This window comes from Motacilla alba, chromosome 1A (genome assembly GCF_015832195.1).
Source record: "Motacilla alba alba isolate MOTALB_02 chromosome 1A, Motacilla_alba_V1.0_pri, whole genome shotgun sequence".
In the NCBI taxonomy this organism is placed as follows: domain Eukaryota; kingdom Metazoa; phylum Chordata; class Aves; order Passeriformes; family Motacillidae; genus Motacilla; species Motacilla alba.
The window spans coordinates 45,486,500-45,506,211 of record NC_052031.1 but is presented as its reverse complement, the minus strand read 5'-3'; the positions used below and the strand labels follow the sequence as shown (position 1 = coordinate 45,506,211).

The window sequence follows — 19,712 nt, the reverse complement described above, 5'->3', positions numbered from 1 at the left end:
TACAATTTGAGAATGTTTTGCTAATTTTACATATAATTCTTGATCTTCAAATGTGAAGAATCTGGAGCATTTTTCCCAGTCCATCCATGCCACACTTCGATGGCAAACACCTGCCTGCAGCAATGTTGTGCTGGTTCTGTCCTTTGGGCCCGTAAGCAGGGAGGGCACCCATCTCCCGGGGCTCAGTAGGAACACCAGCACTTGGTAAATTCCTTGTGGTCAGTGTTCATTCATGAAAGATCACTGGACCAAGTTTAGGGTGATACACAGAAAAAGTTCCTGAAAATCCACTGCTAGGTAAGCCTGCGGTTTTTAATGTAGAAATATAATATAACTTAACATTTCAAAAGCATATTTTAAATTCAACACAGTCATTTCCTTACAATTCTGTTCAGAAATTTGGTTTACTTATGCAGTTGAGTATCTCTGAAAAATCTGTTTGAAAGGAAAATATGGACACAAAATATGAATGGAAAATATTTTATGATTCAGAGGTTCTTACAGCAGAAACAAGTAAGTTTAAATGTCAGGATTCTTAAAATGAGAAAAGGCTTACACTCTCCTGGGTCCAGATCTGGATCACAAATACAGGAAGAATTTAAAATCCCACATAAATGAGATGTATGCTTGAATAGTAGTCTTTCTAAAACTATATTTAACAGTGACTAAATTTAGGCTTACTGACTAATTTGAAAAGCCAAAATGTTATTTAATTCTCTAGTACAACTCAGAAATACATTTTAAGTAAGTCATGTGAACATACCCGAGGTGGCTGCATATTAGAACATAGCAAATATGTAGGTTACATTATCATCTAATTGTCCATAATAAGAGTTTTTTCTCTTTGCTTGTTATTCATTTAAATCTACTCTTCTGATTCATCATTAATCACAGTTCATGTGGTGATTTGGTGTAAAATGCTCATGACAGGATTTCTTGTTATAGTGAGTTAATGTGATCTGTACAGTAGTGCACGTATGTGACAAGATCATATAGAAACTTAATTGGCTTCACAATAATGCCTCTGGCTATTACACCTAATGCTATAAATTAAGAGATATAAACGTACATGTAAATTAATCTCTTTTTCTGCTGTAGCAAAACTTGTCATCCCAAACAAATGTGGATTTTCATGGCATTATTTCTGATCTGAAAGGTGATTATTTAACATTGTAGTAACATTTGTAAAATAGGACTAAAATAGAGTATGATCTTCATAATGCATAAATGGGCTGAATCAGTTATATAAGATTTAATTGAAGAAATGTGAAAGTGATTTATTTTGAAAGTACAGATCACATGAGAAGATAATGAGCTCTGAGTATATCACTGAACAGCACTACGGGGGAATAATTTGGGCGGGAGGACAAGAGCTACGGGGTATTTGACTGAACATCAGTCAACAACAGAACACAAAAAAAAGGAATGTTGTGCATAGTAGCAAGAGGAGTGTGCTTAAAAACTTGTAGATTTCTGTCCCCTAGCACCATGCCTTTAATATTTCACCTGGGATAATTTGTTTGTACATTGTATTGTTTTTGTCCACTTAAATTAGGAAAAAAAACCAAATTTCTTTTCTTGGTAGGGGAATTTTGCAAAATTGTATGTATGTTACAATAAATGACTTGGAGAAGAAAGTAAAACTGTTCATAATGGTGAATTATTTTCAGAAATCAGTGAGGACAGAAAAAGAGAGATAGAAGTAACCATTTAGGTTAAATATTAACAAAAACCATAATTCAAGAATCAGAGGGGTTAGTTGTTGCGTTAAGGATATATATAATCATAAGATCATTTAGGTAGGAAAAAACCTCTAAGATGATTGAGCCCAACTGTTAAGCTAACAATGCTAAATTTAAGCTAGCACTGCCTAGATATTTGCTGAATTACAATATTTAGAATTATAAAAAGACATGACTAGAGATTGGGGAGATTCTTGATGACATTCAGTGAGGTTTGGAAATCATTATAGATGTGATTCTGGGCGTCTGACTTCTTGCAGCCTGGGACAACTCTCCTGCAGTTGGCTGAACCCACAGGTTTGAAAATCTTTTTGGTTTCATGGAGGTCCAAATATCCCCTCATGTAACACTCTGCAAAAAAGGACCTGCTGGTGTTACTGCTACTGATGGGAAAAGTGAGGAATGGAATCCTTGGAACTGTCTTTCCCTTTTTTTTGACTTTATTTTATGGGTTAGATAGAGTTAAGATAAAGAACGAGAAAATCAAAGCATGAGCCATGGAGGTGATGTTTGTCATCTGTTTGAAGAGAACCTTGCTTTTTCAGGAACTTTTGATAAGGCTGAAGAGAAAAAAGAGAAAGAGTAGAAAGAGAGAAGAGAGGTGTAGAAGACATGCTGCTCTACCCTGTATGAGTTGTCAGTCCTGTACAATCCTTCTCACTGAGAAAATTGAAATAGAATTTGTAGCAAGAAAGCCTTCCCCATGACAACATTGGTGGGTTTTGCCAGAATGCTTCATTAATAATGGATCTGGCCAAACTGTGGATTCAGAAGCGTACATCTATATTCTTTTTCATTTATAAAAGAACTTTAGGACAAGAAGTTTGAGATGACCAAAATTTGCCAGTTTTCACCGTTAATAAGAAGTTTGGTTTATCTTTTTCTTTTTGTTTTTTAACCATGATACAAAATCAGCCTCATGTTTGGAGAGCTCTTCAGTACAGCTTGCTTTGTTCTAATTTGGTAATGTACAAAAATGTTTCTTAAGCCAGACTAATGTTGAATGTTTAATGAAGGAATCTGCATAAGATGTGCAAGATCTGAACTGCCATGTGGTTTCGATCTCTCTCAAATCATGCAGACAATAATCTTTTCTGCTGGAATTCGTTGTGTTGCTCAGAGCCACATGGGAAGAATTTACTTGAGCTATTGACGGATGAATATTTTTGCCACTTTATTTGTATCCTTTTGTAACTCCACTTTTTGATGGTAGTCCTTCCTGCTCTTACCTCAAAGCATGAAAGAAAAAGATATTTTGAGAAATGCTTTTGCTGTCCCCTTGCTGCCCCTGGCAGAGTTAATCCAGCCATCCTGCTGTGCTTATAGAGCCTGTTCTGTCCCACCCACGGTGCTTCCTCCTCACAGATTAAGAGTCAAAGTACAGGATGATGCTGGCTCTGCCTGTGATGTACTATTCTGCTCTGCCATGGTGGCCATTGCCTTTTTTAAGATAAGGACTATCATTGATACCGTCATGACAGCATTAAGGATACCGACAATGCCAGGATATAAGGGAGAACTAATAGCTTATTTAAAGCCATATCATTTATTTGGAAAGTGTACAAGATTTGGGGTTAAGAATCTGGCAAGCAGCATCACAATCCAAACTGAATGTAGATTAGTCAAAGTTTCTCTTAATTTATTAAAAGTAGGCTGATAAATCAGACTACCTAAAAGAAAACAGTAGACTACTTTAGCTGGAGTTGAGATGAACTGGTAGACTTTATGTATGCAGTAGCTTCTTCCATTTGGTGTTAAAGGGTAAGGTTGATGAAGGGGGATGGCAGTGTGAAACTTGGGGAGAGGGGCTGGCATTTAATTCAATAATTGTTTAGTGAGCAAAGATTACAAACCAAGATAGTAAAAGATGTCTGGAAAAATAATTAGATGGAGAAATGTTTTTATTAATTATTTTTATGCTAAGGTTGTATGTCACAACATAACCTATACTGAGTTTATCAGTTATTCAAAGTTTATTTTTCTAGGGAGTCTCCTTGCTGGAAGAAAAGTGATGAAATTGGTCTGATGACTGTTACTGCAGTGCAGGTGGAGCAATAGTTGAGGATCCTCTTTACACCGTGTCATATCTGTTAGGGCATATTTCCTGTAAATTAATGAAATTAAGATCTTAATAGTGGTGACATTCCTGGATGGCAAAACACATGGTGCCCAAAACCAAAGTTAAAGCTGCCTATTACCAGCATGTCACAAAATGTGTTCTTCCTTCAGTGTGCCAAACACTGTCAATGACAGTGGTATTGCTGAGGGTCAGCAGCCACTCTGCAGTAGGGTGAGTCCACACTGACAGCTGTTAAAGCAAGAGCTGCTGAGTGCTCAAATACATGGGCTTATAGACCATGGTTTCTGTTAAAGCATTTGCTTTATGTCTCTTTGCAATCTTTTTTAATCCTAGCTGTCCTCCTCTTTTGGGTGGTCCGTCGTGAAGGAAGCTGCAGTTTCCCTGTAGTGGGTTCATCTCGAGTTTGGCTGGTGCTGCTGTAAGCACAACCAACTGCTGAAAATGAGATTTCCATCCCTATCTTCACCAAAACCATTGTCGAGCACTGGCACAGGCTGCCCAGGAGTGGTGGAGTCAGCATTCCTGAAGATATTTAGAAGATGTCTAGATGTGGCACTTAAGGGACATAGTCTAGTGTTGGACCTGGCAGTTTTAGTTCTGTGGTTGGACTCAGTGGCCTTAAGGGCCTTTCCCAACTTAAATTATTTCCATGATTCTGTGGTCCTATGGTAGCAGAGCCGGAATGAAGCCACAGTCTCTGTGCATAGATTTGGCTTGAACTAGATATTCAGGAGTGGAATCAATGCTTTTAATGTGAATGTTTTAAAATACAGAAAAATAGTTTTACTAAACTGAAATAATTATGATGGAAGAGTAATTAGGTCTTCACGCATACATCTGGTAACTGGCAAATATATATATTTGAGATATATATACTGAGAAGCTAAGTCTGTTCTGAATAGCATTTCTTTAACAGCATTAGTTCTGATCCTCAGTCCAGGTTCTTCTCTCCATTGTTTGGATTTTCCTTCTGTATGTTGATAACAATCTTTCTGCACTCATTGTATATCTAAATAATGCTGATTTAAAAGAAAAATTAAAAAAAAAAACATAGAGAGACTTTCATTAAACTCTAGTAGCAGAAGATATTAAACACCATCTTAGGTTTTTCACTATTTTTGCTGTAGTTTTTTCAGACTATACAATTGCACAATATGGAAGTCAACGATTTCCAATCCTAATATATTAATATCGGTATAATTAACTAATACTATTCATATTGCAGAGCTTACCTTTTCATGACAGCCTTGGTTATGACTGTGAGCTAGAGTAATCTGCATTTTTAATGTAATCCAGGCAGTTTGCTTCTTCTGATATTGTAAAAACTCTTATTACTCTATGTTATTAGAAGGTTTTTTAAAAAAGCCATTTACTTAGTAGACAAATGTCTCATTCTTTAAATGGGCTTGAATGTTTGTGGGTTTTTTTTCCTTTTGCTTGGAATTAAGTCTGCAATGAAAATAGATCAAAATCAGAAAAAAAAAGGATCCATTTTAGAGCTATTACAATTTTCTGGAGAGATTTTTATTTTATCTTTTATTTCTCATTACATGAGCTGTATTTCATGCTTGTGTACAGATTCATATACTTCGCTGATAACTGCCTATTAAAAATAGATAAATAAATTATTAGCTCATTATGAAATGTGTTGTAGTACCAGTAACTTTAATTATAATTTATCTGCTATGTAAGTAATCCTGCAAAACATTGTGGGATAACATATTAGTATTGCAATTGCTCTCTTGTAGTGCTACATGATTAACACTGAAGACCTCAAGGAGTAAGTGCTCCTGGTCTCTGTGACCACACATTCTTCAGATCTCATCTGAACCAGTAACTGGATCTATCATTAGCTCAACACACAGGTGAAAAGGCAAGTCCTTAGTGGAGGGAACTGTCTTCTAGCACACATTTGAGAACGTGTTCCACCTTTCAAATTGTCTAATATTTTTTCTACTTACTTCCTGTGAAAATGAAATGTTTTCCTTTATGTACAGACCTACTTAGTGCTTGCCATTTTTCACATGAATAATATTTTCAGCTTTGTCTCCTAGAATAGGTAATCATTGTTATAATGTTTGGTGTTTGTATGTATAACAGATCTTTAGGATTTCTGATTTATGGGGGGTTGAGACTAATGTGACAAAAATGCACATATGTAATGTTTATCATTACATCTGAGGCTTGTAAAATGATTGAACTGTGACTTATTTCTTAAGAGGCCATGTATTTAACTTTTCAAATAAAAAATTGTTTTTAAAAACCAGTCCAGCATGTAGCCTGAGACACATCCTCAGGAGTCAAAGTGTCTAGGTTTCAGCCAGGTCTTATTTTCACTGCATTTTCCTGAGTTTTTAAAAGGAAACATTAAATAGATTTTTTTTTCATGGAAATATTAATGTTTATTGATTACAAGCACAAAATTACTTTTACTGTTTTTATCTTTAGTGGAGCCTCCACACTAGCACCTGGTATTTTCTGTTAGTCAATCTGGAAAATTGGCTTTAATGACAAAAATGGCTTGATTGGCCAAGTCAGGACTAAGTCTGTCCTGAGAACTTCTACAAAAAATAATGAATTCTCACCTCCCTCAGTCGGACCTGGGGTGGCAATGGCAAGTTTACTTGGAGCAGACTCTTGGCCTTTGCTTTCTCAATGCCCCTAAATGGAAATCTGCATCTCAATTATTTGTTTGAGTGATAGGGGACAAAACAAGCATCAGTTCCTCATGATAACATATAGAAATGGGACTTATAAGACTGCCATTTTATTGTATTTGTGGGGTGCCTCGATGTTGGAAGGAATAATGAATCTGACTCCATGTTTTCAGAAGGCTAATTTATTATTTTATGATACTATATTATATTAAAGAATGCTATACTAAAGAATACAGAAAGGATACTACAGAAGGTTAAAAAGATAATAATAATGAAAAGTCATGACTCTCTCTCCAGAGTTCGACAGAGCCTGGCACTGGTTGGCCAAAGAGTCAAAACAATTCACAGCAGAAACCAATGAAACAACCACCAGTTGGTAAAAAATCTCCAAACACCTTCCTAAGGAGCAAAACACAGGAGAAGCAAATCAGATAATTTTTGTTTTCTTTTTTCTCTGGGACTTCTCAGCTTCCCAGGAGAAAAATCCTGGGCGAAGGTATTTTTCAGGAAATGTGAATGTGACAACCAGTGGCCTTCGTGAAATGCTGTCATCAAGACAACTGACATCTGTTTCCAGTTGGGTAATTAATTTCAGAGGATTGTGACGCATATTTCATATCCTTATGATATGAAATCATTATGATATGAAATAATAAGTCTCTTACAGGTGTCTTCCTAGGCATAATAAACACTCGCTTCCCCTGCAATTGTGGGCACCAGCGAAGTTGCAGCAAGCCTCTGACCCACCAGGATGCTTTGGTGCTTCTCTGTTGCCACGTGCTTTGGTGCTTGTCTGTTGCCAAATGCACTAAAATGAGCATTTAAGTATCCCTGTGTGAAAAATGCAAGTGAAATACTGTTCTGATCACTCTTTAATTTTATATTTTGTAGGTGGTTCCTAGTGTCCAGTTGCTGCTACACATTTAGTCCAGACCTCTTGTGCTATTATGATCCTAATTTTAGTCCATACAAAAATTTTTCAGGTTATTCCAAAAGAAGAAGAATTAATGTCTTGAATTTCAGTAATCTTCATAATATTCTGTAAAAAAAAAAGTAGAATCATACAGTATTGAATATTATTATTCAATTAGAGAAAAGATCAGGCAGAAGAATGTTGCAGAAATAAAGCTCATTTTTAGGTGGAATAACTTGTTAATTCCAGCATTTGCACATACACAGTCATCAGGGAGTTATTGGGCTACAAGTATCTTTTGAAACATCTGTCAACTAAGCCAGAGATCTAAATGCAAAGTGTTACATTGGCTATATTTGTAGATTTCTTACATTTCCTAGTGGAATTTCATTTTGTATGCTAATCATTGCAGAGCACAGAAGTAAAAATAAGATTAAATTTTTGTGCATGTGTCAGTGCTTTGGATGAATGACTTGCCCCATTCTCTTTTAATTGTATTGCAACATCAAATACATGAAATGCAGTAATATCATTCTTGTCTTGGGAATCCTGCCGTCAGCATGGAAAGAAGCATGTCATGTACATGCTTTTTTTCCCCCTTTTGTCCTGGTGATGAAATAACATACTGCGAGCAGCCTTGAGCTGCTCTGAACAGTTTGGCAACATGTTGTTGCTGATTCCTGCAGCCACACCGCAAAACTCATTTCATTGTTGTGTAGTAAGTGGGCTACAATCCATTTGACAAAATGCCTCATTGCATGACAGGTGCACTGTATTGACTGTATTCAGTGTGAGTTCAATGTTCACTGTAACCTGATTTATTCAAATTATATACCAGGAAAGCTAACTTGTGGGCTGTTTAAGCGCAAGACTTTAAACAGTAACATATTTCTATGGTACTGCTTTAGGCAGCTGTACCATTAAAAACTGTTGACCTATATTTGTGATATTTGACATTTTTGATAAATACTATCAAGGATAATCCATCGCAGGATGAGTTTCCAGAGTTTCAGGATGTTTGTTAAACCCTCGTAACTCAAAAAGTGTTTCAGAAAACAATATTTTACATTGAGAAACAGGTTTTCCAAGTAAGAAAATTGCTAGGGAGTAATTTCCAGAAGAATACAGCTGTCTTCAGTTAACGGAGTATGTGCTCCAGATGAGACTGGGATGCAGCTGCCTGTTGCCTGGGGACCATATGTTTCTGTAGGTTGCATCGTTAACTCCCTCCCATTCACATTTGGGGCAACCACCATTATAATAGAAAAAAAATGTGGCATAAGCTTAGCGGTGCCTATGGTGTTTAAAGATCTGTATTACTTCCAAATTGAGAACAGTTTTTGAAATAATTTATTCATTGAGACGTGTCTGCTGATCTCTTATGTGTGCAGTCCCTCAAGACTCACGTCTTTTTCTCTCCCGTTGTTCAACAGCTCTGTGAAGTCAAAGAAAATTGCTTTGTGTGGTTTGATATAGCTGATAACGCAGTCAGAGTGCTGAGGACCTTGAAACAACCCAAAGAACTTTAGCTTGGCTTAAAAATCTCTGGATAAATGATGTTGTTGATGGGGAAGCATTATGAAAAAAGCAAGTTCACTGAAGTGCATTACTTGAGTATTGCTTAAAGCAGCTGTGGTTCATTCACGTGTTTCACATAGTTAAATACAGAGATAAACTGTGCACCCTTCTGTTTAACACTCAGTGTAAACTGAATACATAACTAAGTCTCCTGCATGCCTCAGGCATTTCTCTGTGTGCTGCATTATCTCAGCTTCGCTCGTGCTTCTCTAGATTTAGACTGAAAGGATAGCACATAGCAGGGTTGTTTGTGGGACTGCAGCTTGTGTCCACTGCTGAGCTGCAGGGTCTGCAACAGCCCTGTAAGCTGCCTCTCGGAGGAAGGCCTCCATCTGCTTCATGTCATAGCCCATCACACTGGAGATGTGGGCAGCAAAGAGGTTATTGATGTTCAGCTGTATCAGATAGCACAGAGATATCTAACAGAGGAAACGTGGATGGATTCGTGTGCACGTGGATGGGCGGGGTAATGGATGGGGTAGGCATGGATACTGGAATAATGACAGCATGTTGCTGTACCATATTTTGAGATACTGCATCTAAGAGATGTAGCAGGGGAGTTGCTGGGGTTTGGGTCTTGTTTGTTCTCATGAATTGCAGCTCTTAGTGCTACCGCTTAAGCTGAGGTAGTTGTTCATTTAAGATGTAGCATTTCCAGGTTTTTTGGGGACTATTACTTTTTCTAGGTTGAGTGAGAACTTCCTCTCAGCTGAAGGGTGTTGACACACGGTGGTCCTAAATATAGTGGGAAGTACTGTTTTCTGAGAGGGAATGGAGGCAGCTCTGGAGTATGAAACCACATGTACAGTCTGGAGGAGTTATGTAAGGACACTGCTGTTTGCAGAGCAGAGGCTTTGCTGCTACAATTAGTGCTGCTATACACTCTACACTACAGCCATTGCAGCCATTAAAGAATACCTTTGAAATATGTTATTTTTCTCACTAATGCTTGAAGTTTCCAACTTGCTGCTTCTGCTCTCCCTCTGTTCCTGAGAGCAGTAGTGGTTTTGTAGGAGGCAAGGACACAGAGAAATACAAATGAGGAGTAGTTGCTGTGAATTTAGGGCAACTTTTTGGCAGTGTTCTGGGGGTATAGACAAGCATGAGGTGTGTGAACGTATCCACTGATGGACCCGTTTCTGTGCAACAGAGTTTTTGTATCTGATAAAAAAGTAATACAACTCCAGGGTAAAAGTTTGCCCACCCAGTGTTTCTTACACAAGGATGATTCTACATAATAACATGAACTGTATGAGAGATTTGGAGATTACCTGTGTGTGTGAATCTACACATATAGGTAACCAAGGGCAACCCTCAAACCACAGCCAAAATGCAAAGGATGGATTTATTTCATTGCCTTGATAACCATACCAGGTGACAGAGGGACAGGGACATGGCTCCATTCCAGCTGGCAGGAGGGGAGGGCTCTTGCCTCTCTATAACACAAGGCTTCCCCCATGTCTGTGAGAGTGTTATCTCTCCACAGGACTTCCACTTTTCAAAACAGGCAGAGGATGAACAACATTCAGCATAATAAATGGAGTTTTCCCACACCAACAATTTTAGCATTCCCAGCTGCAAGGTCACTTTGAGAGAAACTATTCCCTCTTCCTCTGCCAAATCTTGCAGTTTTAACTCTTCCCTAGCAACACTGTGAAAGGCATTTAAAAGCTGTAACATTTACTCATTGTACAATTCCTTTTTTCCCTTCTTGCCTCCTCTAAGCATTCACTGTCTGTTTCTCACTCTTTTCCTCATCCATCCCATGAATCACTTTAATCCTTATCACTCACTGTTTGCATGCACCTTTGCATTTCCTTCTCCAATCTTCTCATCCCCTTCCCTTTTTTCTTCCTGCTCTTCTGCCTTCTCTTAATTTCATTTTTGTTTCCTCTTTACTCGTGTTTGAGTCTGGTTTTTTCAGTTTTCCACACCTATTAATGCTCTAGTTTCTTTCTTCATTTTATAGTGTTTTTCCTCTGATCTCACCTCTCATTTTCTCTGTTAATTGTTTGCCTTGCACAGTTCCCTGTCTGCTCAGCCTGTCTAGAGGACTAACTTGTTAAAAGGTTTAAAGAGAAAATGGCTTCAATCTGAATGCATGTTCATGTAATGGTTGCCATGTGCTCTTTTAATGATATATTTTTGACATTGTTTCAGGTCTTAAAAATTAGCTTGATTGGCCACCGGAAGCGTGTTCTGGCATCTTTGGGAGACAGGCTTCACGAAGATCCTCCTCAGAAACCACCTCGGTCAATAACCCTCAGGGTGAGTTCACATGAAAATTTGTTTGCATTTCTTGACAAGTCAGCAAGGGTTTAATAACCTTCACATGAAAACAATGGCTGCTTTGAGTGGGGTTCAACTTACCTCCCTTCAGAGTTGAACATTATGGACATCTTAGGCTGACATCTTAGCAGAGATATATTGACATTTTTACAGGGTGATTTGTGTGACCTGTTACAGTTGTCTGCCTTACGATGAGATAAGTAGAATCTTAGAAGTATCAACTTATCTTTGCTAAGGAAACTAGCTCAGGACCAGGGATGTAAAAGATGCACGTCTTCATTTGCCCACAGGATTCCCAACCCAGCCGATCAATACTGCAGGAGAGTTACCATTTTCCTTTCATGTTTTCAAATGTTTGCACTAACTTTTCAGACATATGCTTTAAGCTTTCTGTAAGGAGAACTTCTTGCAAGTGTTGAGATAAAAATGCCATTAAGGTGTCTCTGGATATCAAAAGTTTCATCATGTTTTTAATTTTCATTTGTATTCCCTCTTTCAGAAACCTTGTTGCAATGTCCCTGGGGTTTTTCCACACTTGGCCACATTTAATCTCTTCTCATTACACCACCTTCACAGAGTTTCTCCAATCCAATGCCTTTGCTTACTTGTTGTCTGCTACTCTTACCAAGTTGTAGTCTGATGACCACTTCCTACTGCGTTCTGTCCAACAGAGTTCATAGCAACATTTTTATTTTGATAGTTTAGGTCACACCTTTCGCATTTGATTGGATCTCATTATTTTCATGGGGCTGCATTTCTGACAGGAATCTTGTTTGGGATTAAATTTCAAAATGTCAGAGAGTGTCTGTGCTCCCAAGTTAAATTTCCTGGTGTAAAGAGAAATGCAGAAAGACAGAATGAGGGCTTATTTTTAAGTGTATTTAAAATTTCTGTGACCAGCCTGTTTTCACCCTGCTTATTCTCAGATGCCCCATACAGACATTTTAGATCCAACCCCTTAATTCAAGCTATTCCCAATGCCATATTTAAAAAGGTCTGACAAATCTGTAATGTGCTCTAAGGCACATTGCACAAATGTGTGGATGTTTTTCTTGTATTTTATTTTTATGTATTTTGTGAATGATTCCTGATGCATGGCAGGTGTTAAAACACTCCAAGGAAACAGAAATAGATAAAAAGGCAGACTTTTTTGCTGAATGCCTTCAATACTCTGGACTGGATAATTAATTCCTACTCAGCAAGTGGGAAAGTTTCCACAGTCCACATTCTTGGTCAGGACTGTATATTCTCAGTTAATATGGAAGAGAAAACTGGATGTCCTCCATCTGTAGTCAAAATGATAAAAAGTAGTCTGCTGCTGCACAGCTAGAGTTACTGATGCGGGCCAGTGCTAAATGTCATTTATCACCTCTTGGAATTGGAGTCTTCACAGAGAATCCTAAAGAGGAGGACATGCATTTGGAATGAAGTTTTTCTTTCCTTTCAACTGCTACTATGCCATTTCACACGAAACAAAGACATAGTGTTTAGTTTGTAGTCTGAAATAATTTGTATCTTGAAAATTGGCTTAAATAAACTGTCTGTGGCTGCTGTAAGATTGATTTATATAGAATCACTGAACAGTTTGGATTACAAGAAACCTTAAAGATCATCAAGTTTCAACCCTCTTTGCCATGGGCAGGAGCACTTTCCACTAGACCAGGCTGCTCTTTTTGACTAGTTTTGTATTAGCTTTTAAAATATTTTGAAGTAGAAGGTTAAATATTGATAAAAAGCAAAAATTCCTTAAAATTTTAAAAATATCCACAACATATGTTTTTCCCTGCTGTGTGTTACTGTGTACTAAGGAAACACAATTTTGATTTCAAATTATTCAAATATATACATGTTATATATATATTGCATATATATACACACAGACACTGTACAAATATACTTTTCTATACACAAAAGTATAGAAATTGCTGGATCTCGGGTTACCTATACAGTCTTGCTTTCTTTCCTTGAAGGCATCTTTTCCTTGAGTAATGTTTGATTACAGGACCAGTTTCCATGTTCTTCATGGGAGACCTTCCTCACCCAGTCAGCACTGGAGGCTGGAATTTAACCTGACGGACTAACGATTTTAGCAGAAAATTTGGAGAATGTTGCAATAGTAATAATATTTTAACACAAGAATTGGTTCACTGGAGAGAATTCCTGGTTTTCCTGGTTTCAGGTTAGACAAACACCTGTGGGACATGAAGTGTGCCCATGCAGCTTGGGGATCATCCCTTAAGCTCCCTTCCGGCCCTGACCTCTGTGGTTCCAGGTGTACATGAGCAGCAGGTCTGACAGGGGATGAGGGGATGAGGCAGATTTTGAGAGTGAAATATGTGATCAGACATCCCTTTAGGTCATGTGTCCTTGCATTCACAGCCGGGTAGAAACATGATATAACTACCTGTTGACTAACAGTAGTGTGGTACTGAGGCCATGGTAGCACCTGCAAAGGTGTCCGTACCTGGTCTGCAGCTTTGTTTAAGGAGGTGAAAACATGGGTGTGGAGTGAGGAAGAGGAATGGAGGAAGAATGGGAGACAGGCTCATGATTAAAGGAGTAGCTGTACCTATGAAACTATAGATTTACACCTGGTTTTGCCACAAAATACTCGGATAATTTGTGGCGAGTTATTTAATTAATTGCCTCCTAAACAGACACTAATTATATGTTACTGACAATCTGCATATTTGACTGGAGTCTTGAGTCTGACTTATACAAGTGCTGAGTACACAGTGCTGAAAAATAGATCAACAGACGTGGAGTTTGGAACTCAAGCACTTGGGAAATTGAGCGATAGATGTTGTACTTGAGTGACTGGTACTTTCTAACCTTTGTTGTCTGTGTGTCTCCGGTCACCTACACTAAAGTAGTGATTATGAAATGCCAGAAGTCACAGGTGTGGTGAAAGTTAATTGATTGACACTTGTAAAGCACTTATAAGCATGATGACAATGATGATATTAATCATCTTATCTTCAGAGCAGGGTTTAAAAAGGGTTTAGGAGAGAGGTTTGGGGCCATGAAATGAGGCAAGAATAAAATACTGACTACATGGTAACTAATGATAACACAGTGCTGAGTAGATGACAACACGCTGCACAGTTGAGGATCCATCTGTGCTGTGAAGGACAACTTTGAGAAAATAGCATAAAATTGTACAATGACATACTGTTCCATAATGCAGAGGCACAGTAATTCTTTTATTTCTTGAGTTGGTAGTTCTTGTCTGTATTGCCTTGCCAGCAATCTTCCAATATAGATCTCAGAGCGAATTTCCTCCTCATATGCAGTTTGATGAAATATGAAAAGCTCGGTGAGGGCTGGAATCTCTATGTTCATCTGTCACTTTGATACACTGGTGGCCCTGCAACAGTGGGTGAATCCTGATTCAGAGCAGAGAGAGGTTACCCACCTGGCTGAAGCAGCAGGTAGCACTCACTAAAGAGGATCTTTTTTGGTGCCCATGTGCTCAGGTTATTTTCAGAGCAGAGGTATGTGCACCATGTTGTTAGAGGTGTGTGCCCAGGGAGGGTGGGTTTTAGAGGTTATACCTCACCAAAACTACTGAGCATTTGCAGAATACAGCTTTCCAGAAGCTTTTAACTGGGCCAAATGTAGGTGGATTTTTGTGAAGGAGGGAAAAGATTATTCCTAAGAGGAAAATCTCTTTTCTTTGCCCTGGGAAATGTCAAGTGCTTGTCTCAGATCATAGGAAAGCCAGAGAATTTTTTAAAAAAATTAAAATCCCAGTTAATTAGAAATTACTGAAGAGCTATATTTTCCAAACATTTTTTCTTGTTGGCAATGTGAAAAATACTAATCCATTACTGTGATTGCAAGGACTAATGTGACATAGACTCCTACACTTCAAATATTGACATCAGGCATTACTATGACTTGAACTTTGCTTTGCATTTGGAAGAGATTACAACTCTGATTTCTTACACCAGATCTTGTTTCTTAACAGCATGGAATAAAGTAGCTTGATGCTTTTCAGAACTGGGCTTGCTTCAGTGTAATAATGCATGAATCATCCACTTTAATTCTCTCTTTAAATAAAAAGGCAGAGCTTTTTTACCTTCCACACTGGAGCAGGTTTTTGTTTGCTCCACCCTCTTCAGGTCCCCTCTTGTTGCTGAGTATTGAAATAGAGCATTGCAGCAGCAGGTGGTTTAGAGAAGGTCTGCACTGAGCAAACCTGCTCCTGGGTACATTCTGCCCAGTACCCCGCATCCTGAGAGAGGCACATTTCCCTCAGTTGCTGTGAGAGTGTTTTCCTGCTCACACCAGGCAGTGCAGGTGCAGACTGGGCAGTGCATTGCAGCTCCCTGCCCTTGCTGATGGAGCTCCAAGAGAGTGGGGGACGCTGGACCTGGACGCCAATGTTTGTAGCTGTTTGAACAAGTGACATCATGTGCATGAGACTGGGTGTTTCCAAACGTACACAGGATGTCTGGCTGTGGGCAGTGTGGTGGCAGATCCTGGTAAAATGTACACCAGGAGGACCTGTTTATTTATTAGGTAGCCCCTATGTGTCAATTCTGTGTGGTATTTGCACACTGACTGATACAAGGTTACAGTCTGGTAGAGGTAATGAGAAAAGCCGGGTAAAATATTTGAACTCTGATGCTTTCATGCATTCCAGGAATGGGTATTTAGCTTGTGTCTGATATCTGGTACTTCAAGTTAAAATGGATATTCTGCAAAACATATAAAAATTGCAACAAACTGTCTATACTGTGTAAATAGGCATGCATTTCTTTTTCCAGCAAGAGGTGTTGCTAGTGTTCAAATCACTTTCACTGCTCAGAAGTGGTGAGAATGTATTTCATCTTACAAATAGCTAATCCTAAATAATGGCTTTATTTGGGCCTTGACATGAAGTAGCTCACTGTTTTATCTCTAGGAGAGAGTATATATTACATAAGGAGCTTTTGGGGAGGAAATTTGCCACTAGTTCATATAATCAGTGAACTATTTTTCCTTCTACGTGGGCTCTGCACTTCAGGTAGCAAATCTCAAAAGTTCATCCACAATAACCTCTACTGCAGGAATTGTTCCATAATTTTTTTAGTGTGAGCAAATGCACTTTTAAATGTGTGAAGTCAGCAATATGCTGTTCTTCTTATGCTACGTTTTTCTTTCTCTGTCCAGGAACCCAGTGGTAACCACACTCCTCCTCAATTGTCTCCATCACTTAGCCAAAGCACTTTCACTACTGGAGGGTCCCTGGACGTTCCCCACATTATCATGCAGGGCGATGCAAGGAGAAGAAGAAATGAAAACTATTTTGATGATATTCCCCGGTCAAAGCTGGAGAGGCAGATGGCACAGGTAGGACTAAAACTGGTGCCGTTAAAAGGCTGGGCCTTGCTGCTTTTGGTTACAGGACTAATCCTGACGACAGCAGTGGGTTGTATATGAAGGCTGAGTTGTAAACAACAAAGGTTGACAATTTTTCCAAGCTGTCTGTTCCACCTCTTTATATTTCAAGTAGTGTAAATTGATGTGTTGGTATACAATCTCTCCTCAGAGGTAGAGGTTTGAGGGTGTTCAGATGCATGGAGGCTGAGATGAAGGTGGCTTCTGTGCACCAGAGTGTGCAGTCTTCTCCCAGCACTGACTCTGCCCCTCATTTTTATAATAAGGTGCAGATTCCTAAAATTCTGAGCAACCTAGATAAAAGTAAGCTTGCATCAGTTCACTGCTGGAAACTCAGAGGAGTTGAAGGGTGATGATTGCTGTATTTATTAATGGGAAGGGTCAACATTCTGCAAAACTGTTATCTGGGGATATATTTTGATTATTTAAAATTAAGATTTAACTATGCAAAAAAAATTATTTGAATAGCACTAGACTCAACTGGGTGTTAAATCAAATTGTTCATGAAAGAAAGCTTAAGGTAGCCACCATGTCTAATTTTTTTTTACCCCACCACTCAAAGAGTACTGGTAACTTTAAATTAAGCATACACTGAGTGATGCCACAGGACCATAGAACCATGTAGGATGGAAAAGACCCTTAAGGTCTTCAACTCTAACCCTCAACTTAGCACTGCTGTGTTCACCACTAAACCATGTCCCAAAGAGCCACATCCAGATGTTGTTTGAACAATTCCCACAGATGATGATTGAACCACTTCCCTGGACAGCTCACTCCAATGCCTGACCACCCCATTCAGTGAAGAAATTTTTCCTAATATTCAGTCTAAAGCACAGTAAATTATGCATGGACAGTCTGTTGGTGAAAATGCTTTAGAATGAGCTCAACTGGATTTCGGTGATACCTATGATGATGAAAGACAGCCAGGTCTTATGCTGCATGCTGGAAACAGGACTTTGACTTGCTGTCAGAAGCAGATGGGCAGCCAGGGCAGTTCCTGGAGCAACTCATTCCACGAAGGACCAGGTTGCTGCATGCTTCCCTACATGAGGCTTCCCAGCAGTGGCTCTGCCTGCCACAACCCAAAATAGAGCCTCTGTCCAAAATTCAGCCTCAAAATGGAAACAGCTATGCAAATAACTATATTATAATGAACAAAAGGCTGCAGTCTGTCAGCTAATTACATGAACAAGAAGTAATTAAATAAAAACAAACAAAACAAGGTGCTGCCATTACCTGGGAACACAGAAACAAATTAAATTCCATTTGTTCAGAGGACATTTCTAGGGAAGTGAAATTGCATTTGGTTGGGTGGGGCTGTTGCCTTGCCCTTTTTTAATATAATTTTCTGCTATAAAATCATCTTGTACCGAATTAAGGAGAAAGTTGCTGAGTGAATGAGCTTGTTTTCAAACCGAAGTCTGCTGGGCTTTTGTGGCAAGAATATGGTTGAGCTGAAGTCCAACAAAGAAAAGACAGGTTCTTGACATGAAAATATTTATTGATGGTCATGAAATTTAGGTGTTTGAGCATAAAATGCACACTTGCTTGTGGCTGAATATGCTGGTTTGTCTAATTAGTTCATTTTATCACTTTGCTCACAAATGTCTATACTTGGTACCTCTTTTAGTCACCAGCATTGAAGACAAAAAATAAAACAAAACAAAACAAAAAAACACCCCTATGGTAACAATTCTTTCTGACTCCATTTCGCTCCTTTCTTTTACTGATATTTCCAAGAGGTATGGTATACTCTAATAAATGACACCTGGAGATTTTTTGTGTTGTTGAATACTGCATTTCCAGAAGGACTGATATGTTACATGTCCAAAGAGAAAACTGAGCAGTTATTACTCACGCCACTCCAAACTCCTGTATAACCAATTAAGTGCTTAAGGAATTTTTTTTTGTTGATGGGATTTTTTGGAGGTTTTGGTTGGTTGGGTGGGTGAGTGGATGATTGGTTTTTGAGGTTGGTTTTTTTTTTTCTTGTGGTTTTTGGGGTTTTTTTGTTGGGGTTTTTTTTCTGTTGTTGTTGTGGGTGTGTGCCCACTGAATGGATGACTTCAGTGCCTTCTCTCTAATTTTAACCATTGAATATAGCTGTCATCCTTTGGGACTCCAAAGGGGAAAATGGATTCAGATTAAATCCATAAAACCATGGTTTGTGTTGTTCCCTGAACTCCAATCTGTTTGAAGTCTTTTTCAGCTCTGCCCCCAAATTCTGCATTCCTGATGTATGTAAAATTCCCTTTGACTTTAATGAGAAAGTCAATGACTCCCTCTGGTGATCATTCTCAATAAATTGGATTCACCCCATTAAGAGGCTAATCAGGGATTTCTTCAACCATTCTAGTCCAAAAATAGATTCTTAAATTTATTTTGTGCAATGTGTGCTCTGCCAAAATGAACTATATTTCCTTCAGTCTTTTCCCCCAAAGCCTCTTTGAAATTAAAAGTAAAATAATTGTTTCTGCAAAGTAAAGGAGATCTAACGGATTCTTAACATGAACCTTCTGCTCTGTGTGTTGTGAGGGTTTTTGGGTTTTTCTTTCATCTAGCAACTTTCTCCTTGCAGTTTGCTGGTTTCTTTGGCTTGTGTCAGATCAGCAGCAACTCCTGAACTGATACCAGCTTCCCAGCTACAATACTTTTCACATACAGAATGATCTAGAGGGATTATTTTAATTGCTTTGAAAATGTTCTTTTGTCTTTACACTTTCTTTGCTAGGCTGTTTGCATGCTGCTGTATGAATCCGCATGTGTACTGGATGCTATAGTTCACAAATGTGCATAAAGACATCTTGGATGCTGTGGTGTTTTGGAAGTTTTTGGTATGTTCTGGATGATGAGATTAGTGGGTGTTTTTATGGCCTTGAAGAGAGAGGCCAACATGGTATTGCAAACTTATTTATTGTATTGCTTTCCTGAAGTTGATTTTATTTTTAAAATGTTAGAATGAGACTATCTTATCCTTAATTTAAAATATAAAATCTGAAGATATTTTGATGAAACTGGTTATTTTTATCTTTACTATGGCCTGTGTTTTCACTAAACTGTTACAGGGA

The 19,712-nt window shown here is 38.5% G+C and overlaps 1 protein-coding gene across 14 annotated transcripts in view; it reads left to right on the top strand.

The window, feature by feature from the left end:
- Window positions 1–19,712, top strand: part of ANKS1B (ankyrin repeat and sterile alpha motif domain containing 1B) — a 407,552-nt gene that overhangs the window by 346,319 nt on the left and 41,521 nt on the right. For 13 of the 14 annotated variants that reach the window (XM_038155524.1, XM_038155523.1, XM_038155513.1 and 10 more), the window contains 2 exons: window positions 11,131–11,238; window positions 16,417–16,596. In XM_038155524.1, the coding sequence (XP_038011452.1) occupies window positions 11,131–11,238; window positions 16,417–16,596 (288 nt within the window). Of the gene's footprint in view, window positions 1–7,036; window positions 7,061–11,130; window positions 11,239–16,416; window positions 16,597–19,712 lie in introns of those variants that run through there. The other variant, XM_038155519.1, reaches the window with a different exon arrangement.